The 25,593-nt window shown below is 44.8% G+C and overlaps 1 protein-coding gene across 4 annotated transcripts in view; it reads right to left on the bottom strand.

Moving 5' to 3' along the window:
• Window positions 1-8,647: 8,647 nt before the first annotated feature.
• The window catches only part of ZBTB8OS (zinc finger and BTB domain containing 8 opposite strand), a 34,416-nt gene continuing 17,470 nt past the window's right edge, over window positions 8,648-25,593 (bottom strand). For 2 of the 4 annotated variants that reach the window (XM_033227278.1, XM_033227281.1), the window contains exons 2-7: window positions 21,560-21,584; window positions 20,751-20,872; window positions 20,440-20,522; window positions 18,605-18,657; window positions 14,354-14,390; window positions 8,677-8,852 (exon numbers count right to left, since the gene is read on the bottom strand). In XM_033227278.1, coding sequence (XP_033083169.1) covers window positions 8,766-8,852; window positions 14,354-14,390; window positions 18,605-18,657; window positions 20,440-20,522; window positions 20,751-20,872; window positions 21,560-21,584 — 407 coding nt within the window. In that variant the 3' untranslated portion in view covers window positions 8,677-8,765. Of the gene's footprint in view, window positions 8,853-14,353; window positions 14,391-18,604; window positions 18,658-20,439; window positions 20,523-20,750; window positions 20,873-21,559; window positions 21,585-25,593 lie in introns of all 4 variants that reach the window. The other 2 variants (XM_033227280.1, XM_033227279.1) reach the window with 2 other exon arrangements.

Below are 25,593 nucleotides of genomic sequence, written 5' to 3'. Positions count from 1 at the left end.
GAATAAATGTTATGTAAAGGACATGACTTTAGTTATCTCACAGGATCCAGAAACCTCTTGGCCGGTGGCACCTCTGCTTGGGTTTTGCTTGTGCCTGCTGGGCTCATTCCACCCATGTGGCCTGGCAGGCTGTGCTCCACTGGTGGTACCGGCCTGGATCCCATGTCTGCCAAGGGTGAGCCAGGCACGAAGTGATGGGTGTGTGAGTGAGTGAGCATGGGGTCCTGCCACTGCACACAACTAGGCGCACTGGCTGCAGTGGGGTGGACAGCTCTTGGTGCTGGCACAGGCACCAGCTCCATGCGAGGCTGCAGTGGGACCAGATGTACCAAAAGCGGCTTCCACTGCGGGCACTAGCATCTGCACAAGGGGGATGCAGTGGTGCCTGAAAGCTCAGAGATGCGAGGAACTGCAGAGCCCCAAAGAGGGTGTTACAGCATGTCACAGCCCTGGCTCAGGGAGCCTCGAGGTCTGGGCTGCCAGAAGGGCTGCAGCTGTTCTCCTTCTTGTCGCCCCCAACGTGGTGAGCAGGGGGCGTGTTTGAGCCCTGCTTGTGTTACAGCTCTTTCAGTCCACCATTCAGTGGGGCCCGAGTTCTTTTCCTGCATCCAAGAAGAATGAGGTACGCAGACAACTGGAGAGTGAGCAAGGCGGAAAGGAGCTTCACTGAGCAACAGAACAGCTCTCAGGAGTCCCGAAGTGGATAGCTCCTTTCCACAAGCAGGTCGACCTGATGAGTGTCCAGATGACCAGCTCTCACCCAAAAGGAGACCTGCAGGCGGGTCCTTTTAAGGAGACTCAAAGTGGGTAGCTCCTTCCTGCAGCTGGTAGTCCTGACAGTCTGGCTGAGTCTGGGGTTTTTATGGGCTCAGAAGGGAGGAAGTGCATGCTGCTTGGTCCATGGGTGTCCATGGGCAGCCCAGAAAACACCACAAGTTCTTACCCCAGCCCTGGACTCCACCTGGAACTGTGAGCCCAGCCCCCAGGCTTCAGGCTTGAAAGTGGGATTGAAAGTGGGATTTCACTGGGAACTCGCCTTTTTCCACCCAGGAACCTATCTGCCTCCTACCATCAACATGCCCTCCATGGTGCCCAGGCTGTTTGTGCCACAGGGCGCCTGCTGGCCCGAACTGAGTCACCCTCATCACCCCCCTGGCTGGCCTCCCTTCCACGCACATGGGTGCCCAAAGTTTAGAGGGGGCCAAGATGGCAGCGGGCTGGTGTGTCAGTGCCACCTCAAGCATGCTCAACCTGGCCAGGTCACAACAACACCTAGGTTTGGCCACAACTTTGCTCTGCAACAGAGCAGGTGCCGGGAGCAGAAACAGGCCAGGGAATGGGAGCAGGCACTTCTGAGCCTGTGGGGGCCGGGAGCTTTCCAAACCCTGAAGAGTGCAGGGATGCCCAGGTCTGGAGCTGCAGCTGGACGGCTGCAGCTGTGCCCACGAGTGTGGGACTCCAGCCCTTCCAACTCAGTAGGGGCAGGGTTCCTGCCTGTAGCCAGCGCCTGTGGGCTCCATGCAGCTGTGAGCCTCAGCTGCGTTTCCCCCACTGCAGCTGGCATCGCGGCAGCAGCTGCTACAGATGGGCCACCGATGCCTTTAGTTACAAGAGTTTTAATGATAAAATTTAGGTTATCACAGAAATGGTAGTATATAGCCAGCTGTTTTATGTATTGTGAAGTATAAGTAACATATAATTTTGATACAGGAGTTGCTTAACTATTCCTTTTAATGGACCCATGAATAGGCCAGAAAAATGAATCCACCAAGGATCTATAAATTCATTTTCACTTCAGCCTTCTCCCCACAGAACTGTATTAATGCCACCAAAAAAGTAAAATATTTAAGTGTAATGTTAACAAGTAATAAACCACACACAGCAAGAGAAGCAAAGGGACTCAAAGTCAAAATATTTTGCAATTACTGAAATAGTATAACACTTTTCCCTACTTTTTTTTTTAAACCATCAAAATCCATTGCATACTTTATCACCTTTTTTTTTGAGACGGAGTCTTGCTCTATCGCCCAGGCTGGAGTGCAGTGGCCAGATCTCAGCTCACTGCAAGCTCCACCTCCTGGGTTTACGCCATTCTCCTGCCTCAGCCTCCCAAGTAGCTGGAACTACAGGCGACCGCCACCTCGCCCGGCTAGTTTTTTGTATTTTTTAGTAGAGACGGGGTTTCACGGTGTTAGCCAGGATGGTCTCCATCTCCTGACCTCGTGATCCACCCGTCTCGGCCTCCCAAAGTGCTGGGATTACAGGCTTGAGCCACTGCACCCGGCCACTTTATCACCTTTAACTAGGAAACCAGAGGCTGGGTAAAGTGGCTTACGTCTGTAAGCCCAGCACTTTGGGAGGCTGAGGTGGACAGATCATTTGAGGCCAAGAGTTCAAGACCAGCCTGGCCAACATGGTAAAACCCCATCTCTATAAAAAGTACAAAAATTAGCCTGGCGTGGTGCCGCACGCCTGTAATCCCAGCTACTCGGGAGACCGAGGCACAAGAATTGCTTGAACCTGGGAGGTGGAGGTTGCAGCGAGCCGAGATCATGCCACTGCACTCCAGCCTGGGTGACAGAGCAAGACTCTGTTTCAAAAAAAAAAAAAAGGGAAACCAGAGACCAGGGAAATGCCCTTTACCTTTACTTTTGCACTTAGCTAGATCATCTGCAAGCATGATTTTATACTTTGCCTGCCTTGCTGTTTCAGATTTCCAGATACACAATTCCATTATACATTGGGAAAATCATTTATTTCCTTGTTGATATTACTTACAGCTACTTATTTTCTTTATTAAAGAGAAACTTATTTTTATTCAGCCCATAAGGGAGAAAAGGGAGCATTTCTGCCTAGACCAGAGATCCTCAACTTTGATTGCACATTAGAATCACCTGTGGAGCTTTTAAAATGTAGCTGCCTAGGCAAATCAGAATCTCTGGCAGGTGGAGCTTGGGTGTAAGTATTTTTGCAAGTTAGGTTGGCTGGGCGTGGTGGCTCATGCCTGTAATCCCAGCACTTTGGGAGGCCAAGGCGAGTGGATCAGGAGGTCAAGAGATCGAGACCATCCCGGCCAATGTGGTGAAACCCCATCTCTACTAAAAATACAAAAACTGGCTGGGTGTGGTGGCGCGAGCCTTTAGTCCCAGCTACTTAGGAGGCTGAGGCAGGAGAATTGCTTGAACCTGGGAGGCAGAGGTTGCAGTGAGCTGAGATCACTCCACTGCACTCCTGGCGATAGAACGAGACTCCGTCTCAAAAAAAAAAAAAAAAAACTAGGCTGGGTACAGTGGCTCATGCCCATAATCCCCACACTTGGGAGACTGAGATAGGAGGATTGCTTGAGCTCAGGAGTTTGAGACCAGCCTGGGCAACATAACAAGATGCAGTCTCTGCAAAAATTTGAAAAATTAGGTGGGTGTGGTGGCACATGCCTGTAGTCTCAGCTACTCAGGAGGCTCAGATGGGAGGATCACTTGAGCCTCAGGATCAATGAATGAAGGATGCAGTGAGCTATGATGGTGCCACTGCACTTCAGCCTGGATGATACAGCAAGATCTTGGCTCTAAAAATAAAAATAAATAAATAAATAATTACAAGCTTCCCAATGTTTGTGACATGCAAAATAGGGCCCATTCAAGGTTTTGCTGTGTCCTCCACATATAGATGCCAGGGAGAGGCAGTAGGACCATTTGACCTTCTAGTCCACTGATTCTCAACCATATCATTAAGGAAAATTTTAAAAATAGAGGTGCCCAGTCCAGGAAAATACTTATTTTTGTGAAATTTCAAGACACACTGCATGTTCCATTATCTAAGGTTTTTTTGGGGTTTTTTTTGAGACGGAGTCCCGCTCTGTCGCCCCAGGCTAGAGTGCAGTGGCCGCATCTCAGCTCACTGCAAGCTTCGCCTCTCAGGTTCACGCCATTCTCCTGCCTCAGCCTCCTGAGTAGCTGGGACTACAGGCGCCCGCCACCTCGCCCGGCTAGTTTTTTTGTATTTTTTTAGTAGAGACGGGGTTTCACCGTGTTAGCCAGGATGGTCTGGATCTCCTGACCTCATGATCCGCCCGTCTCAGCCTCCCAAAGTGCTGGGATTACAGGCTTGAGCCACCGTGCCCCGCCTATCTAAGGTTTTTAATAGGGACTAGTAATATGGACACTCTAATAAAATAATGAGTAGTCTTAAAATACCCCATTTTTATTTTGGGATGCATTTGAATTTTATTTGATTACGGGGATTTTATTCTGGGAATTCACACAGTACTTCAAACCAATAAGAGAACTATACTGTATAGTGAATACGTGACTGAAATACTACATACTGAAATTTTACAAGCATTAATATTTTCTTTTTAAAGAAAGGAACCAGAACACTCCAAGCACTGTAAAAGCTCAATTGCTACACATTAGAATTCCATAAAATAATTGAATTAAGTCATTCTTTAGTTCCAGTTAAATGGAATCCTAGAGAGGCAGGAAAATATTACTGCATGACTTAAGACTTCAAATGAATTTGGAAACAGCAAATTTCTCTTTTGCTTTATTTCTTCAAGAATTACCATTAAAGCCGGGCGCAGTGGCTCACGCCTGTAATCCCAGCACTTTGGGAGGCCGAGGTGGGTGGATCACGAGGTCAGGGGTTCGAGACCAGCCTGACCAACATGGTGAAACCCCATCTCTACTAAAAATACAAAAATTAGCTAGGCGTGGTGGCAGGCGCCTGTAATCCCAGCTACTCAGCAGGCTGAGGCAGGAGAATTGCTTGAACCCGGGAGGCGGAGGTTGCAGTGAGCCGAGATTGTGCCACTACACTCCAGCCTGGGCAAAAGAGCGAGACGCCATCTAAAAAAAAAAAGCTTTGAAAATAACTTAAAACACAATTTTGGATAGAGTACCATTCTCATTCCCACCTTGAAGGTTATGTTTGCAATCCATTCATGACAAGTATATCTCTTCAGTCTCCTACAAAAAAGAATTTCTTCCAATGACAAAATGGTACTTTCTTGCATATTTTATTTTATTTTATTTTTGAGACGGAGTCTCGCTCTCTCACCCAGGCTGGATTGCAATGGCGTGATCTCAGCTCATACCTCCGCCTCCCGGGTTCAAGCGATTCTCCTGCCTCAGCCTCCAGAGTAGCTGGGATTATAGGCATGCGCCACCATACCCGGCTAATTTTTGTATTTTTAGTAGAGACAGAGTTTCGCCATATTGGTCCAGCTGGTCTCAAACTCCTGACCTCAGATGATCCGCCAGCCTTGGCCTCCCAAAGTGCTAGGATTACAGGTAAGAGCTACCACAACTGGCCCGTAATTTTTTGTCTTTTTATTTTCTTGCATAATTTTAAAAGGTTACATGCCAAGTCCAGGCGTGGTGGCTCACACCTGTAATTCCAGCACTTTGGGAGGCCAAGGCAGGTGGATCACTTGAGGTCAGGAGTCCAAGACCAGCCTGACCAACATGGTGAAACCCCGTCTCTACCAAAACTATAAAAATTAGCTTGGCATGTTGGCACACACCTGTTATCCTAGCTACTCGGGAGGCTGAGGCGGGAGAATTGCTTGAACCCAGGAGGTGGAGGTTGCAGTGAGCTGAGATTGCGCCACTGCACTCCAGCCTGGGCAACAGGAGTGAAACTTCTCAAAAAACAAAAGATACTGTGCCTTTTGTTGCCTATCTAAACTGATTTAAAACTTTTTCTGGCCGGGCGCGGTGGCTCACGCCTGTAATCCCAGCACTTTGGGAGGCCGAGACGGGCGGATCACGAGGTCAGGAGATCGAGACCATCCTGGCTAACACAGTGAAACCCCGTCTCTACTAAAAATACAAAAATTAGCCGGGCATGGTGGCGGGTGCCTGTACTCCCAGCTACTCGGGAGGCTAAGGCAGGAGAATGGCGTGAACCCGGGAGGCAGAGCTTGCAGTGAGCCGAGACCCCGCCACTGCACTCCAGCTTGGGCGGCAGAGCCAGACTCCGTCTCAGAAAAACAAAAGGGTTCTAAGGGATGTTTTTGGCTTGAAGAGTTACAATTCAAATCTGTAAAAGGTGCCTGAGTACAAAGAAGGTTAAAAAGCACTACCCAGTGTTCCTGCTATATATTCATTTGAAGAGCTGCTTTTCAAACCACAGGCTCTTGGCCTATTCTTCATTAACCCTATTTTCTTTTTCTGTTTTAAGATGGAGTCTCACCCTGTCACCTAAGCTGCAATTCAGTGGCACAATCTCAGCTCATTGCAACCTCCACCTCCTGGGTTCAAGCGATTCTCTGCCTCAGGCTTTCAAGTAGCTGGGATAACAGGCGCCTGCCACCACGCCAGGCTAATATTTTGTATTTTTAGTAGAGATAGGGTTTCGCCATGTTGGCCAGGCTGGGCTGAACTCCTGACCTCAGGTGATCCACCTGCCTCAGCCTCCCAAAGTGCTGGGATTACAGGTGTGAGCCACTGTGCCCGGCTTTCGTTAACCCTATTTTCTGTTAAATACTCATAGAAAAATAATTGTTAATCCGTTCATTTTAGTTCAAGTTCGCCATACTGTGAGGATATTTAGCACCACCCAGTGGCAATTTTTTTATGTTCTTGTGAATAAATAGCAACTTTGCAAACTCTTGATCCCAAAAGATAATACCTGTATCAATAGAAACAAGAAAAAAGTTGTGAATCAAACCAAATTTCATTTATAAAAGTCTTCTACTTTAAGAGTTCAGAGGCCGGGCGCGGTGGCTCAAGCCTGTAATCCCAGCACTTTGGGAGGCCGAGACGGGTGGATCACGAGGTCAGGAGATCGAGACCATCCTGGCTAACACGGTGAAACCCCGTCTCTACTAAAAATACAAAAATTAGCCGGGCAGTGTGGCGGGCGCCTGTAGTCCCAGCTACTCGGAGGCTGAGGCGAGAGAATGGCATAAACCCGGGAGGCGGAGCTTGCAGTGAGCTGAGATCTGGCCACTGCACTCCAGCCTGGGCGACAGAGCGAGACTCCGTCTCCAAAAAAAAAAAAAAAAAAAAAAAAGAGTTCAGATCATTTTAAGGTTGTTTTCCTGGCCTCATGCCTCCTTAAAGACAAATAGTTAGGCCAGGTGCAGTGGCTCACACCTGTAATCCCAGCACTTTGGGAGGCCAAGGTAGATCACTTGAGCCCAGGAGTTCAAGACCAGTTCAAGACAACGTAGTGTCTCTAAAATTTTAAAAATTAGCCAGGTATGGTGGTGCATACCTGTAGTTCCAGCTATTTGGGAGGCTGAGTTGGAAGGACTGCTTGAGCCCAGCAGTTTGAGGTGACAGTAAGCTATGATTGCACCACTGCATTCCAGCCTGGGGGACAGAGTAAGATCCTGTCTCAAAAAAAAAAAAAAGGACGAATAGCTTAGGTAGTTAAACAACAACAATAAATACATTTTTCAAAAATTCTCCTTTTATTCTCTAGTTATACACATATACTCACTTTCAAATAAAATTCTACATTAGAAGGAAAGGTCTCTTTGTAAGGCATATAATTGACTTTTTCTTATGAGAAAACAGGAAATATCATCAGTGCTTTTAAAAAAGTGAAAGCGTAAGAGAAAATCAGGGCTCTATCTAGAGAAGTCTAATTGTTTCTCTATAAAAACGAACTGGAGGGCCGGGCGCGGTGGCTCAAGCCTGTAATCCCAGCACTTTGGGAGGCCGAGACAGGCGGATCACGAGGTCAGGAGATCGAGACCATCCTGGCTAACACGGTGAAACCCTGTCTCTACTAAAAAAATACAAAAAACTAGCCGGGCGCGGTGGCGTGCGCCTGTAGTCCCACCTAACCGGAGGCTGAGGCAGGAGAATGGCGTAAACCCAGGTGGAGCTTGCAGTGAGCTGAGATCCGGCCACTGCACTCCAGCCTGGGCGACAGAGCGAGACTCCGTCTCAAAAAAAAAAAAAAAAAAAAATGAACTGGAATACAGGATACCTGTCCTATAGCAACCTAAAACACAACCTCCCTTGATGTACATATAGAAAATATATGTCTTGTAGCCGGGTGCAGTGGCTCATGCCTGTAATCCCAGCACTTTGGGAGGCCAAGGCGGGCGAATCATGAGGTCAGGAGATCGAGACCATCCTGGCTAACACGGTGAAACCCCGTCTCTACTAAAAATACAAAAATTAGCTTGGCATGGTGGCGGGCGCCTACAGTCCCAGCAACCTGGAAGGCTGAGGCAGGAGAATGGCGTGAACTCAGGAGGCGGAGCTTGCAGTGAGCTGAGATCACGCCATTGCGCGTCAGCCTGGGCTACAGAGCGAGACCAACTCAAAAAAAGAAAAAAGAAAGAAAATATATGTCTTAACCAACTTGGAAGAAAAACAAAATTCTGTGTGTGCAAATATATTTTTTCAAGTTATTCTTTTTTCAACCTGGATTCAGCCTCAGGCTGCTGCTGACATCAGTGCTCCTCGCTGGGGTGAGGCTGGAGGGCTTGCATTGCACTGGAAGGGCATGAGGCACCTACTGCCATAGCAGAGAATCAAAGGACCATAACTGTCCCTTGGGGATTGAAGAATTTTTTTTTTTTTTTTTTTTTTTTTTTTTAAGTCTGATTATTTGGGGACCATAGACCAAGGCTATACCCTGATTTTCCCTTTCTGAAAGTCACACTTTAACTAAAACATTTCTGTTCTACAAATTTCCACGTATCAAAAGACGCTGTAGAATTTAATTCATAGTGTCTTCTCAAAAGGAAAAAAAGGAAAAAAAAAAAAGCAGTTATTCATAGGAGTCTTTTCTTTTTTGGTGTCTTAAATGTCAATGATCACAAAAACTTCTGGCTTCTCTTCATCATAGACCTGCATTGCCGAATATGTTATTGCTTTGACTTCTGTTCCCTAAAGTTGGGGTTAGAGAAAAAAAAATAGGAAAATAGGATATTGAAATCATAATTATTAACTCTAGCAACAATCGGCAGAAAGTAAAAATTTTAGTATTTTGAAAATGAAAAACTCACATGAAACAATTTGTTATGAAATTAGCATAGTATACAGGGATCCAAGAAAAATGAGAGGCAACACATGCACAATGGAGTTGGGACATGGACCTCTAATCCTGGCTTTGTTTCCACCTGGGTATAGAAATTGTTTGGCCTGTCTGGACATCAGTTTTTCATTTATAAAATGGGTTAAATTACATAAAGACACATCCATAGGTATGTTCACTGCAGTACTATTCACAATAGCAAAGACATAGAATCAACCCACATGCCCATCAATGGTAGACTGGATAAAGAAAATGTGATACATATACACCATGGAATACTACACAGCCATAAAAAAGAATGAGATCATGTCCTTTGCAACAACATGGATGGAGCTGGAGGCCATAATCCTAAGTGAATTCATGCAGGAACAAAAAACCAATACCACGTTTCCATATATTTAAGAGGGACACAAACATTGAGTACACATGAACACAAAAAGGGAAACGAGACACCGGGTCTGCTGATTGAAAAACTGCCTATCAGGTATTACGCTGATTACCTGGGTGAAAAATTATCTGTACACTAAACCTCCACAACATGCAATGTACCCATGTAACAAACTTGCATGTGCACCCCATGAACCTAAAAATAAAAGTTGGAAAAAAAAAAAAAGTAAAAAGCTTTTGAGGATGATTAAAAAAAAAAAAACAAATGAGTTGAATCAAAGAACACAAGCTTTTCTACTATTTGGCTCAGGGCTCCTTCTGAAACCCAAACCACCTCCTTACACTCTGATCTAGGCCTTAGGAACTCAACCTATTCTCTTTTCCTCAGCTGCCAACACTCAATTCACCTCTTGGGACTCTTCTCTTTCCAAGTCTAGCTGAAGAGTAAGATATACTTTCCCTACTTTCCCAGGTCAAAAGCTCTCCACACGTCTCTGATACAAGACACTGCCCAACCCTGCCCCAGTTTAAAACCACAGAATTAGATGTTCTCTTAGGTTCTTTCCAGCTCCAAAAGGAATCTACAATAGTTCTGTGCACCATAAAATGTATCAGGCAATACGTAAATGACATTTGCTAGCTGTACACCACACAAAAAAAGGAAGATTTCACAGAAGGATATAAGTGGCAGTGCCGCTGCTTTTTCTCCTCTGCCACAATCACCTGGCAAAACCACAACCTAATTCAAGTTCAACTGCCTGCTTATGGCAGCACACACCATGCTAACTATTATCACCGAGTGTATGTCCACACATCTCAAACAGGAATTCAGCACTTGCAGTAAAATCTTACAATTACCAATAAATTCCCTTTTTCACTCTCTGAGACAATTCTTTCCCTTCTCCTCTAGTGATCATTCCTCCCTCATTCTCACTCTCAATCAATTGTGCTTCCTAGAGAAAGTAAGAGCAACTCAGTAAGAACTGATGCATCTTCCTACCACCAAATCTACCATCATGCTGTATCTGTACTCACCTTAGCCTCCCCGGCTGCAATGAATGGCTTGTCCCTGCTCCCATCAGAAGGCCAACTTCTAATACATGAGTATTCGATCCTATACCCGCCTTACCAAATTTTACCAAAGAGGCTGTGGCCCTATCTCTACAACCTTATCTCCTACATTACACCTTCACTCTCAGCTCCAGCTTGCTGTTCCGTGAACACAACTTATCTCATTTCAGGGCCTTTACACCTGTTTCTTCACCTGGAAAGTTCTTCCATATTTATGCTCACTTATCTCTCTTGCCTCTGCTCAAATATCACTTTGTCAAACATACTGATATATTTTGGCTGTGTCCTCACCCGAATCTCGTCTTGAACTGTAGTGCCCATAATCCCCACGCATTGTGGGAGGGAGCAGGTGGAGATCATTGAATCACGGGGACGGTTTCCACCATGCTGTTCTAGCGATAGTGCGTGAGTTTTCAGGAGATCTGATGGTTTTCGAAGGGGCTTCCCCCTTCGCTCAGCACTCACTTCTCTTCCTGCCACCATGTGAAGAAGGAAGTGTTTGCTTCCCCTTCCGCCATGATTGTAAGTTTCCTGAGGTCTCCCCAATCATGCTGAACTGAGTGTCAATTAAGCCTCTTTCCTTTATAAATTACTCAGTCTCGGGTATGTCTTTATCAGCAGCGTGAGAATGGGTTAATAAACATATATTTTCTGACCCCCTCCCCTCCTCCAACCACTCTTATCTTATCCTGATGGCACTGGTCACTATCTGAAATTATGTGTTTACATGTTTGTCTGGCTCACTTCTTCCACTACATTTTAAACTCCGTGAGGGCAGAGACTTCACTTATCCTGTTACATTTCTACCTTGAGTGAGTAAAAAAATGTCTGAAACACTAGAGGCACTTGATTCAGCATTTGCTGAATGCATGCATAAACTCATGGATGGATGGATGGAATATGGATTCATGGAGAGAAGGTAAAGACAGTATTAAAACCAGGAAGGTATTTTTAAACCAAGAAATATTCCAGGAACCAGATGTTTTAATAAGCTATTTGTAAAACATTCCTTTTTGCTTTGAAAAGTTGTTTGATTGACTGGGCGCAGTGGCTCATGCCTGTAATCCCAGCACTTTGGGAGGCCGAGGCAGGCGGATCACCCGAAGTCAGGCGTTTGAGACCAGCCTGACCAACATGGTGAAACCCCACCTCTACTAAAAATACAAAAATTAGCCGGGCATGGTGGCGTGCACCTGTAATCCCAGCTACTCAGGAGGTTAAGACAGGAGAATCACTTGAACCTGGGAGGCGGAGGTTGCAGTGAGCTGAGATTGCGCCACTGCACTCCAGCCTGGACAACAGAGTGAGACTCCATCTCAAAAAAAAAAGTTATTTGATTATTCATTCATTCATTCAAAAAATAGGAAGTAGCTGGGTGCGGTGGCTCACGCCTATAATCCCAGCACTTTGGGTGGCCAAGGTGGGTGGATCACCTGAGGTCGGGAGTTCGAAACCAGCCTGGCCAACGTGGTGAAATCCCATCTCTACTAAAATACAAAAATTAGCCGGGCATGGTTGCATGCGCCTGCAATCCCAGCTACTCAGGAGGCTGAGACACGAGACGCCCTTGAACCCAGGAAGGGGAGGTTGCAGTGAGCAGAGATTGTGTCACTGCACTCCCTCCTGGGTGACAAGGTGAGACTGTCTCGGAAAAAAGAAATAATAAAAACTGTTGGCTGGGTGTGATGGCTCATGCCTCCTTTGGGAGGCTAAGGCAGGTGAATCACCTGAGGTCAGGAGTTCGAGACCAGCCTGGCCAACATGGTGAAACCCCATCTCTACTAAAAATACAAAAAATTATCTGGGTATGGTGGCATGTGCCTGTAATCCCAGCTACTCGGGAAGCTGAGGCAGGAGAATTGCTTGAACCTGGGAAGCAAAAGTTGCAGTGAGCTGAGATCACACCACTGCACTCCAGCTTGGGCAATAGCATGAGACTCCGTCTCAAAAAACAAACAAAAAAATTGTTAGGAGTACCAAGCTGGAATTGGTGGTATGCACCTATAAGCTCAGCTACTCAGGAGACTGAAGCGGGGGGGTTGCTTGAGCCTAGGAGTTTCAGATCAGCCTGGGCAACATAGCAAGGCACTGTCTCACATAAACAAAAACTCTCAGGAGTAAATGAAATTAATTTGCTCACGATTCATTCTGAATACTTCCAAAGGCAAATATGAATTTAGAATACAGTTTTGTGCTGCATAACAACATTTTGGTTAATGATTAACTGTACATATGATGGTGGTCTGAGAAGATTATAATACCTTTTTCTTTTTTTTGAGACAGTATTTCACTCTTGTTGCCCAGGCTGGAGTGCTAGCGCACGATCTCCACTCACTGCAACCTCCACCTCCCAGGTTCAAGTGATTCTCCTGCCTCAGCCTCCCACATAGCTGGGATTATAGGCACCCGCCACCACACCCAGCTAATTTTTGTATTTTTAGTAGAGACAGGGTTTCACCAAGTTGGCCAGGCTAGTCTCCAACTCCTTACCTCAGGTGATTCACACCTCAGCCTCCCAAAGTGTTGGGATTACAGGCGTGAGCTACCACGCCCAGCTTATAATAATGTATTTTTACTATACCTTTTCTTGGTATTTAGAAATATAAACATACAAATATTTACCAATGTGTAACAACTGCCCATAGTATTCAGTATAGCAACATGTTGTACAGGTTCGTAGCCTAGGAGTCATAGGCTATACCATACAGCATAGGTTATACCATCTAGGTTTGTGTAAGTACTCTCTATGATGTTTGCACAATGACGTAATCGCCTAAAGATGCATTTCTCAGAATGTATCCCAGTAGTTAAGTGACCTATGACTATCTGGCGTAAACACAGGGGTCAGCAAAATATATATAGCCCACAGGCCAAATCGCCTCTTTTTGTACAGTCCCATAAAGTAAGAGTGATTTTTATATCTTTATTTATTTATTTTTATTTTATTTTTTTGAGACCAGTCTTGCTCTGTCACCCGGGTTGGAGTGCAGTGGCATGATCTCAGCTCATTGCAACCTCCACCACCCAGGTTCAAGTGATTCTCCTGCCTCAGCCTGATACAGCTAGGATTACAGGCGCGTGCCACCACACCCAGCTAATTTTCGTATTTTTAGTAGAGACTAGGTTTCACTATATTGGCCAGGCTGGTCTCAAACTCCTGACCACAAGCGATCTGCCTGCCTTGGCCTCCCAAAGTGCTGGGATTACAGGTCTGAGCCACTGTGCCTGGCCTGATTTTTACCTTTTTAAATGGTTGGGGGGGGGAATCAAAACAATGACTTTTTATTACATTTGAAAATGATAAGAAATTCAAATTTCAATGGGCATAAAAAAGTTTTACTAGAATACAAGTGAACTCATTCATTTAAGTATTATCTATGGTTGCTTTGGTGCTACAACAGAGGCACTGAGTAGCTGCTCTTCTGTCATTCTTGGCCCACAAATCTTAAAACATTCATTATCTGTTCATTTTACAGAAAAAAAAAACCTGCCAACTCCTGTTCCAATAGATTTTCCTATCATAGAGTGAGGCCATACAGGTCGGCAAATATAGAATCTAGAGACACACAGAAAGTAGAAGGTACAATAGAGAACATCTAGTCCAACATCTTTATTATAGGAGAAGAAATCAAAGGTCAAAAAGGCAAAGGGAATTTCAAATCCCACAATAATCTGAACAAATGTGACCCTAAAACCCAATGCTGACTCCTCATCCACTAAATCAGGTGTATATAATCACAGTATTTTAACAAAATATATCCAGACAGGTCAGAGAACTTTGAGAAAAACTTATGACTTTACACCAGCTAGAACTAACTGAAGTTGACTGTCACATATATGAACTTTACGGTAAGGAAATTATTCATGTTCTTAATGGCTGAGTTTTAAAACATACCTGAGGGTGCTTGGACAATGAAAATTCTTCTCCCCACCTTGAGAATACAAATTAAAACATGATTAAGATTTGTTCTCTCTTTATATATTTTAAAATAAGCCTTGTAAATGTGGTTAACATGCTAGAAAGCCAAAAGAGACAGGTGGGGTCAGGGAGTTGTTAAGTTTCACTTTGATTTGTCAGAAGATACAGCTGTTGATGGACGTGTGTACAGTGGTCATCATTTGCTCTCAAGGTTGATAGTTAAGGCCAGGCGCGGTGGCTCACACCTATAATCCTGGCACTTTGGGAGGCCAAAGGGAGGATCGCTTGAGCCCAGGAGTTTGAGAAGAGCCTGAGCAACATAAGGAGACCTCATCTGTACATAAAATTAAAAAATAAAAAAAATTGGTTGGATGTGGTGGCACATGCCTGCAGTCCCAGCCACTCAAGAGGAGGAGGCAGGAAGACTGCTTGAGCCCAGAAGTCAAGGCTGCAGTGAGCTGTGACTGCACCACTGCACTCTAGGCTGGGTGTCAGGCCAAGACTCTGCCTCAAAAGAAATTTTTAATTACAGGCTGGGCATGTTGGCTCACACCTGTAATCCCAGCACTTTGGGAGACTGAGGTGGGCGGATCACCTGAGGTCAGGAGATCGAGACCGGCCTGACCAACATGGAGAAACCTTGTCTCTACTAAAAATACAAAATTAGCCAGGTGTGGTGGCGCATGTCTGTAATCCCAGCTACTTGGGAGGCTGAGGCAGGAGAATCGCTTCAACCCAGGAGGCAGAGGTTGCAGTGAGCCGAGATCGTACCACTGCACTCCAGCCTAGGCGACAGAGCAAAACGAAAAAGGTCATACACAGTGGCTCATACCTGTAATCCTAGCACTTTAGGTGGCTAAGGCGGGAAGATCACCTGAGGTCAGGAGTTCAAGACCAGCCTGGCCAACATGGTGAAACTCCATCTCTACTAAAAATACAAAAATTAGCCAGGCGTGGTGGTGGGCACCTGTAATCTGAACTACTCAGGAGGCTGAGGCAGGAGAATCGCTTGAACCCAGGAGGCGGAGATTGCAGTGAGCTGAGATCACGCCACTGCACTCCAGCCTGGGCGACAGAGCGAGACTCTGTCTCAAAAAAAAAAAAAAAAATTTAATTATATGGCCAGGCATAGTGGCTCCCACCTGTAATCCCAGCACTTTGAGAGGCAGAGGTAGGTGAATCCAGGAGTTCAAGACCAGCCTGGCCAACATGGTGAGACCTCGTCTCTACTAAAAATAGGCAGGCATGGTGGTATGCGCCTGTGGTCCCACCTACTCGGGAGGCTGAGGCACAAGAATGGTTTCAATCTGGGAGGCGGACATTGCAGTGAACCAAGATCATGCCATTGCACTCCCAGCCTGGGCAACAGAGTGAGACTGTCTAAAAAACAACAAAAAAATTAATTTTAAAAACTTTAAAAAAGGTTGATAGTTGATCTCAAAATAAATGTGCCCCAATATAGTGTACCTATGGTGGAATCTCAATAAACATTGTTTAATAAATATTGTTTCAAAACAGAGTAGTACCATATTCAAAATTTTTACTATCCTCAGAGTTATGAAACTAGTTAAGTAGGCTGGGTGCAGTGGCTCACAGCTGTACTTTGGGAGACTGAGGCAGGAAGATAACTTGAGCTCAGGAGTTAGAAACCAGCCTGGGCAATGTAGTGATACCCTGTCTCTACAAAAAATGTAAAAAAAAAAAAAAAAAAAAAATTAGCCAGGCATGGTGGCATATGTCTGTAGTCCTAGCTACGTGGGAGGTTGAGGTAGGAGGGCTGCTTGAGCCCAAAAGGTCACGGCTGCAGTGAGCCATGATCATGCCACTGCACTCCAGGCTGAGAGACAAAGCAAAACCCTCTCTCAAAACAAAAACAGCAAAAACGAAACAAAAAAGAAAAAAAAAAACTAATTAAATAATACCTCCCATTGCAGAAAGCAAGTCTGATTACCAAAGGCAAAATACTAGAAACTCTATAATACGGTCCGAACTTGGTTTGCATTTTACAACTTTTCTAAAAGTATCCATGATCTGTATATAGAAGGCCCTAGAAAAGTAATCTAGAACTTGGGATCAGTCTCCTCTCTGCCTTTGATACTAATGTGACTGAAGATCACAACGTGGTATAGTAGAAAGAGCAAAGTTTTAAAATTCTGTTCAAATACATATTAGCTAGTACTTTTGGACAAGCCTGTTTCTTTTTTTTTTTTTTTTTTGAGCCGGAGTCTCGCTCTGTTGCCAGGCTGAAGTGCAGAGGCGCGATCTTGGCTCACTGCAGCCTCTACCTCCTGGGTTCAAGCGATTATCCTGCCTCTTGAGTAGTTCGGATAACAGGTGCCCACCACCACGCCTGGCTAATTTTTGTATTTTTAGTAGGGATGGGGTTCCACCATGTTGACCAGAATGGCCTCAATCTCTTGACCTCGTGATCCGTCCACCTTGGCCTCCCAAAGTGCTGGGATTACAGGCGTGAGCCACTGCACCCAGCAAGTCTGTTTCTTTACTCATTAAACAACAACAACAACAACAACAACAACACAGAGGTGAAGATAATAAAAGATCTCACTTTACAAAAAAGAAGTGAATGAAATTCAATATAAAATGGGGCCACAGGAGTTAGAGACCAGTCTAGCAACACAGCAAGACCCCATCTCTATAAAAAATAAAAAATTAGGTGAGATTAGCCAGGCATGGTGGCAGGTGCCTGTAATCCCAGCTACTCAGGAGGGTGAGGCAGGAGAATCGCCTGAACTCTGGAGGCAGACGTTGCAGCAAGCCAAGATTGCAGCACTGCACTCCAGCCTGGGCAACAGAGCAAGACTCTGTCTCAACAACAACAACAAATTAGCGGGGCATGGTAGTGCGCACCTGTAATTCCAGCTACTTAGGAGGCTAAGGAAGGAGATCACTTGAGCCCAGGAGTTCAAAGCTGCAGTGAGCCATGATTACACTACTGCACTCCAGCCTGGGGGCCAGGGCAAGACCCTGTCTCAAATAAATCAATAAATTAAATTAAATTAAATTGAGCCAGGTGTGGTGATGTGCACCTGTTGTCCCAGCTACTCAGGAAGCCAAGACAGGAGGATCACTTGAGCCCAGGAGTTGGAGGATGCCTGGGCAACATAGTGAATGAGAACCCATTTCTAAAAAAATAAATGAGGCCGGGCGCAGTGGCTCAGGCCTGTAATCTCAGCACTTTGGGAGGGCCGAGGTGGGCAGATCACCTGAGGTCAGGAGTTTGAGACCAGTCTGGCCAACATGGTGAAACACCGTCTATACTAAAAATACAAAAAATTAGCTGGGCGTGGTGGCAGGCGCCTATAATCTCAGCTACTCGGGAAACTGAGGCAGAAGAATCACTTGAACCCAGGAGGTGGAGGTTGCAGTGAGCTGAGATCACGCCACTGCACTCTAGCCTGAGCAACAGAGCGAGACTCTGTCTCAAAAAAAAAAAAAACAAATAAATGAAAATAAAATTAAAAAGTTGTATGTAAAAATAACCTAGGAGGGCCAGAAACAGTGGCTCATGCCTGTTATCTCAGCACTTTGGGAGGCTGAGGCCAGAGGACTGCCTGAGCCCAGGAGTTTGAGACCAGCTTGGGCAACATGGGGAGACCCCATCTCTTCAGAAAACAAGAGTCAGCCAGGCGTAGTGGTGCACTTGGTGGTCCCAGCTATTCAGGAGGCTGAGGTGGGAGGATCCCTTGAGCCCAGGAGGCTGAAGCTGCAGTGAGCCGTGACCGCACCACTGTACTCCAGCCTGGGTGACAGAACAAGACCCTATCTAAAAAAAAAAAAAAAATTTTTAAACCTAAAAAATATAATTAAGTGACTAAAGAAACCTGAGAGACAAGTCCAGTCAAAGTGACCTAACTAAGTGTTTGCAAACTCTAGAAGGAAAAGAAAAGTACGACTTGTTAATAGAAGGAACTGATTTAAACAGGTCTAGAAGTGAGATGTATGAGAAAAAAATGTGTCAGTGTTTTTCCCATCCACTAAGCTGGGCTTCATGCTGTGCCATTTAGCAATTATTTGTATTCTCTCCCTAAAAATCAACAAATTGGGAATCAGATTTAACAATTAAAATCAACTTTATTTTGATAAGTTTCTGGTCTTCCAAGCCCTTAGGCATCCCACAAAACTCAATCTGCAAGTGGCCCTCTGTTTCCTTGCCCATTGAATTCAATGAAGAATATAACTTTAACTTAAAAGACTTTCAAAACTTACCCAATTGATCGTAATTTGAAATTTCTTTGATCAATACTAAGTACTTTCACTTCCTAGAGAGGAAAAAAAATTTTAATTAAAAAAGCTCGTAATAGACCATCTACTAAAAATCTTTTTGTTTTGTTTTGTTTTTTTGGACCATCTACTAAAAACCTGTACAACCTTTTTTTTTTTTTTCTGAGACGGAGTCTTACTCTGTCGCCCAGGCTGGAGTGCAGTGGCGTGATCTCGGCTCACTGCAACATCCGCCTCCCAGGTTCAAGCAATTCTCCTGTCTCAGCCCACCAAGTAGCTGGGACTACAGGTGCCTGCCACCACGCCCGGCCAATACATTTTTTTTGTATTTTTAGTAGAGACGAGGTTTCACCTTATTGGTCAGACTGGTCTTGAACTCCTGACCTCAAGTGATCCACCCACCTCGGCTTCCCAAAGTGCTGGGATTACAGGCGTGAGCCACCACACCTGGCCTTTACAACCTTTTCTAGAAAACAATAGCATACAACTTCTGTGAAGCAAAGAAAATTAAAATATTAGCTTAAATAGGACAACAAATGAGATATATATGTATATGGGTTTTTTTGTTTTTGTTTTTTTTGAGACAAGGTTTCGCTCTGTTGCCCAGGCTGGAGTGCCGTGGCATGATCTTGGCTCACTGCAACCTTCACCTTCCAAGTTCAAGCAATCCTCCCACCTCAGCTTCTGGAGTAGATGGGACCACAAGCATGTGCCACCGCACCCAGATTATTATTGTTTGTTTGTTTGTTTGTTTTCAGAGAGGGAGTTTCGCCATGTTGCCCAAGCTGAGTATTAAATATATTTCAAGGAAATAAGTTTTTTCTTACATATTCAAGGGAGGCATTCTAGAAGAATGTAAGATCTAAAAATATGAGTCAAAAGAATTTCTCTGCAAGATATATGGTAGAGGACTACTCTGGACACACTGCCTATAGGGTAGCCCTGCTCTGCAAGAGGCAGTACCTCCACTGCTGCTGTACACTGCCACTTCAATAAAAGCTGTTGTTTAATGCTGGAGGAAAATAGATATATGGTGGAGGAGGACATAGGATTTCAATCACTCTGAGCCTAATAAAATACTGGTAGGCACTTGAACTCTGTAGGGTGAGTGACTCAGTTGATAGAGTGAGTATAAGCAGTGAAGCTGGTAAACCAGAGAATGGAGGAATTATAAAAGCAGAGAGTGCCATTTCTGTTAAATAACAATGACATTGCAGATGTGTTCCCTTCTAAAGGATGACAGCAGCAAGCAATCTCCATTTGGCTTTTCCTTTTTTCATATTAAGGAAAACTAAAAGCTGCAATTGTTTAACTTAGGCCAATGTGACAGGGCTACTACATTTCAAATGGAACAAAAGGAACAATAGATGGACATAAATATAGCTCAAACTTGGGACATATAAAAAGTGTGGATGAGGCTGTGTGCAACGCTCACACCTGTAGTCCCAGCACTTTGCAAAATTGAGACAGGAGGATTGCCGGAGGCTAGGAGTTCAAGACCAGCCTCAGCAACATAGCAACACCCTGTCTCTATCAAAAACAAAAACAGAAAAGAACGTGGATGAAAACTATAGGTGCCTTTTTATCACACAATACTGATTAGTGACAAATACATGAGATCTGAATACGAAATGTTCACACATAGGCAAATGCAGGTTAACCAGGAAGTACCCGTGGTCACTATGATTTCTGCAAATCAGTATCGTCTTATTTGTATGGATTGGTTTTGTTTCACATGTCCTATTTTAAATCATCTGTTCTATTTTAAAATATGAACTAAGAATCCATTTCCTCAGTAAAAAAGAAAAACCTTTGCTTACCCGGGGTATGAAGAATTCATCAGCACTGAACTTATAAAGCCATTCATCCAAAAAGTGAAACAGAAGAGACTGTAAGTCATCTCCTACACAGGATCAAAACAGCCATAATAGTATGTTTAATAATTCTGGTCTCTAAAAACATACTTGAATTTAAAAGTGCAATAAATGTCTAGGTCAGTTTAAAGAGAAAGAAAAGACTCATCATTAATTTTCTGGTTCTTTTTGTGAAAATATACTCAGATTACACAGAATACTGCACAATTGTATACAATACTGTATAACAATGTCTTCCTTGTGAATAAATCATTTACCTTGGGTTTCTACTTCTACTGTTTGGAGGGGCTCCACTGTCCCAGTATCTGTCATGTAACCAAACATGGCCATTGCACATTGCTCGAATGCTTCCTCCAGAGTATCTCCCCATGCGTGTAACCTAAAGAAGCATATTCATGCTCGGTGTAATATAATCCACCGTGAGAAAGAAAACTTGATAGCAAGCAAAGTCAAAATAAATTCAGTATGATAAATACAAATTTTAAGGCCTCAATCAATTTAATGGCACTGCAACTGGGTGCTTTTATTTTTATTATTTATTTATGTTTTTTAGACTGAGTCTCACTCTGTCACCCAAGCTGGAGTGCAGTGGCACGATCTCGGGTCACTGCAACCTCCGCCTCCTGGGTTCAAGCGATTCTCCTGCCTCAGCCTCACAAGTAGCTGGGATTACAGGCGCACACCACCACGCCTGGCTAATTTTTGTATTTTTAGTAGAGATGGGGTTTTACCACGTTGGTCAGTCTGGTCTCGAACTCCTGACCTCATGATCCGTTCGCCTCAGCCTCCCAAAGTGCTGGGATTATAGGCGTGACCAACTGTGCCCAGTCTTATTTTTATTTTTTGAGATGGGGTCTCTCTCTGTCACCCAGGCTGGAGTGCAATGGTGTGATCCTGGCTCACTGAGCCACTGAACCCTGCAACACTGGGTGCTTTTAAACCATGATTTTCATATTGTGTAGGAACCAAAATGAGAGGAGAAAAATGAAAGATAGGGATACCAAGATTAAAACATTCAGTCTTCCTACTGACATGGTTTCAAAGGATGAACTCCCAGTATACTCACTGGACATCCGCTGTATGATCCAAATCTGAGGGAGAGAGGGAAAGACACTTATAAGACACTAAACTTCACTCTCAAATCACACACACAAAATAACTCTAGTCCGTTATTATTAGGAATATCATCTTTAAAGAGCAAGAAAACGTAGGCCAGTCCATCCACACCTTTTGCTATCTATTTACTCAACAAAGCTAATTGCTTTGCTTTGTTGGAATCTTTTTTTTTTTTTTGAGACAGAGAGCTGAGATCGTGCCACTGCACTCCAGCCTGGGGAACAGAGCAAGATTCCATCTCAAATTAAATAAATACATAAAATAAAATTCCAGGTTTCTGTCTCACCTTTTATTTTACAGTGAACCTCATGCTAGATAAAATCAATTTAGAAAATAAATTCCACAGTATATGAGCTTTTCCCGGATATTCCCACAGGAAAACCAGAAAGTAACAAATGGTACTATAGTACACGCCCATTGGATCTCTCCTCTCAACATTTTTAGAGTCTATTCTTAAGCCATATCTTTTTTTTTTTTTAGATGGAGTTTCACTCTGTCACCCAGGCTGGAGTGCAGTGGCGCGATCTTGGCTCACTGCAGCCTCTGCCTTCAGGGTTCAAATGATTCTCCTGCCTCAGCCTCCTGAGTAGCTGGTATTACAGGCGCATGCCACCACATCTGGCTAATTTTTGTATTTTTAGTAGAGGTGGGGTTTCACCACGTTGGCCAGGCTGCTCTTGAACTCTTGACTTCAGGTGATCCACCCACCTCAGCCTCCCAAAGTGCTGGGATCACAGGTGTCAGCCACTGCGCCTAGCCCCACATCATGGCTTTCATCAATTCTTCCCACTTAGGATCATAGAATATTATGGCTAGAAGGAATTCTTGGAGATCATTAATATGATTCCTTCACTTACAACTGCCTTTACAAAATTATAACTTAGGAAATTATGACAGTGAAAGAAATCAGACCTAACTGACTCCATCTTGCTTCTAACCTTTAAGCTGTCCTTGTTCATTTCTGGTGGGCTGAACTAACTTTGGGAAGGAATTCAGTTCATGTTTAGACTCTGAAACAAGATTAATAACAGCCCTTTCCCAAAAAGACCCTCTTCTTGCCTGGGGACCAACCAGAATGCCTTTCATGGACTAACGAATTAGCTACAAGATTAGAAATTAGAGTTTAAGGGTCATGTAGCCTATAGTTCCAAGAGTCTGAACCTCCCCAAATTGCTCCTGTGGATAACATCATTATTGCAAAACCTAAGATCAATACTTGAGATATTTTGCAGACCCTGCCCTCCATGGATCAGCTGACACCACCCAAACTGGAAAGCTGGCTCAACCAGTTTTGCCATCCCACATAGGAAGAGAAGACAGCAAGAAAAATTCACTTCAATCCCCTGTGATTCCATCTCCAACCTGACCAGTCAGTAGCATCCACTTCTCAAGCCCCTACCCGTCAAATTGTCTTTAAAAACTGATCCCCGAATGCTCGGGGAGACTGATTTTTTTTTTTTTTTTTTGAGGCGGAGTCTCGCTCTGTTGCCCGGACTGGAGTGCAGTGGCCAGATCTCAGCTCACTGCAAGCTCCGCCTCCCGGGTTTACGCCATTCTCCTGCCTCAGCCTCCCGAGTAGCTGGGACTACAGGCGCCCGCCACCTCGCCCGGCTAGTTTTTGTATTTTTAGTAGAGACGGGGTTTCACCGTGTTAGCCAGGATGGTCTCGATCTCCTGACCTCGTGATCCGCCCGCCTCGGCCTCCCAAAGTGCTGGGATTACAGGCTTGAGCCACCGCGCCCGGCCGGGGAGACTGATTTGAGTAATAAAACTCTGGTCTCATGCACAACCAGCTCTGCATAAATTACTCTTTCTCCATTGCAATTCTCCCATCTTGATGAATCGGCTCTGTCTGGGCAGCGGGCAAAGTGAATCCATTGGGCGGTTACACTTAAAAGAAAAAACTTGAGGCCAGGCGCAGTGGCTCATGCCTGTAATCCCAGCACTTTGGGAGGCCGAGGCGAGTGGATCACAAGGTCAGGATATAGAGACCATCCTGGCCAACATGATGAAACCTCATCTCTACTAAAAACACAAAAAATTAGCTGGGCTTGGTGGCGCGCACCTGTAAACCCATCTACTCAGGAGGCTGAGGCAGGAGAATCGCTTGAACCCGGGAGGCAGAGGTTGCAGTGAGCCAAGATCGCGCCACTGCATTCCAGCCTGGGCGACAACAGCAAAACTCAAAAAACGAAAAAAAAAAAAAAAAGTGGGGGAAGGAGAGGGTCAGGTCCCTAGGATGAGCCTAACCCTCCGTGCATCATTAAAATGCCTGCCTGAGAAAGAGCATCATGGCCGGGAGAATATGTTTGTTCTAGCAAACACCTTATGTAGGCCCCTAAATTTCCTTTCTTAGAGCAGGTACTAAAAAGGGCTTACAAATGTGAATATGTATCTCTTAACTATTTATAAATGTCTTTCTCAAAAACCCAAGGGCCATTCCTTTGAAATGTAATCAGCGGGAAGGATGGGGCCTTTGTCTCCCAGCCTCTGTGGGAGGAAAGAATCCTAATTTCCATAACTGTCAGCTATCAGACACAGCTAGACTAATCACATTTACATTGATTAACTCTTTGTACTTTCCCTGCTCTGACTCTATTAAGCCCCCCTCTCTCCTCTCCCTTTAAAATGCCTAGTCATCCCCACACAAATCAGAATGGAGCTCAGCTCTTTTCCCTCAGTAGTTATTAAATAAAACCTGTTTTCACTGCTCTGAGTAATGTCCAGTTGTATTAACCTTTGACATGAGTGAAGAAGCCAGACATAAAAGAATCTGGCCGGGGGCGGTAGCTCACGCCTGTAATCCCAACACTTGGGGAGGCGGAGGCGGGTGCATCACGAGGTCAGGGGTTCGAGACTAGCCTAGCCAACACATGGTAAAACCTAATCTTTACTAATAATACAAAAAAAAAAAAAATAGCTGGGCGTGGTGGCGCAAACCTGTAGTCCCAGCTACTGAGGAAGCTGAGGAAGGAGAACTGCTTGAACCCGGGAGGCGGAGGTTGCAGTGAGCCGAGATTGCGCCACTGCACTCCAGCATGGGTGACAGAGCAAGACTCCACCTCAAAAAAAAAAAAAAAAAGAATCTAAACTGTGTGATTCCATCTATATGAAAACTAAAATGGGCAAAATTAAGCTACGGTGATAGAAAACACAAGAGTTTTTCTCAAGAAAAGGGAGTGGAGGATTGACTGGAAAACAGCAAAAGGGAACTTTCTCTGGTGATGGACACGTTCTATAGATTGGATGGAGTGTTGGTTACAACATGTATGTATCTATTTTTTTTTTTTTTTTGAGACGGAGTCTCACTCTGTCGCCCAGGCTGGAGTGCAGTGGCCAGATCTCAGCTCACTGCAAGCTCCGCCTCCCGGGTTTACCCGCCTCAGCCTCCCAAGTAGCTGGGACTACAGGCGCCCGCCGCCACGCCCGGCTAGTTTTTTGTATTTTTTTAGTAGAGACGAGGTTTCACCGTGTTAGCCAGGATGGTCTCGATCTCCTGACCTCGTGATCTGCCCGTCTCGGCCTCCCAAAGTGCTAGGATTACAGGCTTGAGCCACCGCGCCCGGCGTATGTATCTATTTATAAAAACTCACTGGACTTTACACCGTGAGGTCTGAGCGTCTTACTCAGGTATATATATTATATTTTTGGGGGGGACAGAGTCTCGCTCTGTAGCCCAGGCTGGAGTGCAGTGGAGTGATCTTGGCTCACTGCAACCTCTACCTCCCAGGTTCAAGTGATTCTCCCACCTCAACCTCCTGAGTATCTGGGATTACAGGAATCCACCACTATGCCTGGCTAATTTTTTGTATTTTTTAAGTATAAACGGGATTTTGCCATGTTGGCCAGGCAGGTCTCGAACTCCTAATCTCAAGTGAACTACCCACCTTGGCTTCCCAAAGTGCTGGGATTACAGGCCTGAGCCACTGTACCCAGACTAAATTATATTTCAATTAAAAAAAATCAATTTAAAACACAGTGACA

Source organism: Trachypithecus francoisi, unplaced genomic scaffold (genome assembly GCF_009764315.1).
Source record: "Trachypithecus francoisi isolate TF-2019V2 unplaced genomic scaffold, Tfra_2.0 Lachesis_group12, whole genome shotgun sequence".
Taxonomy (NCBI): domain Eukaryota; kingdom Metazoa; phylum Chordata; class Mammalia; order Primates; family Cercopithecidae; genus Trachypithecus; species Trachypithecus francoisi.
Note: the sequence above shows the minus strand (reverse complement) of the source record. Positions and strands in the feature narration are given on the sequence as shown.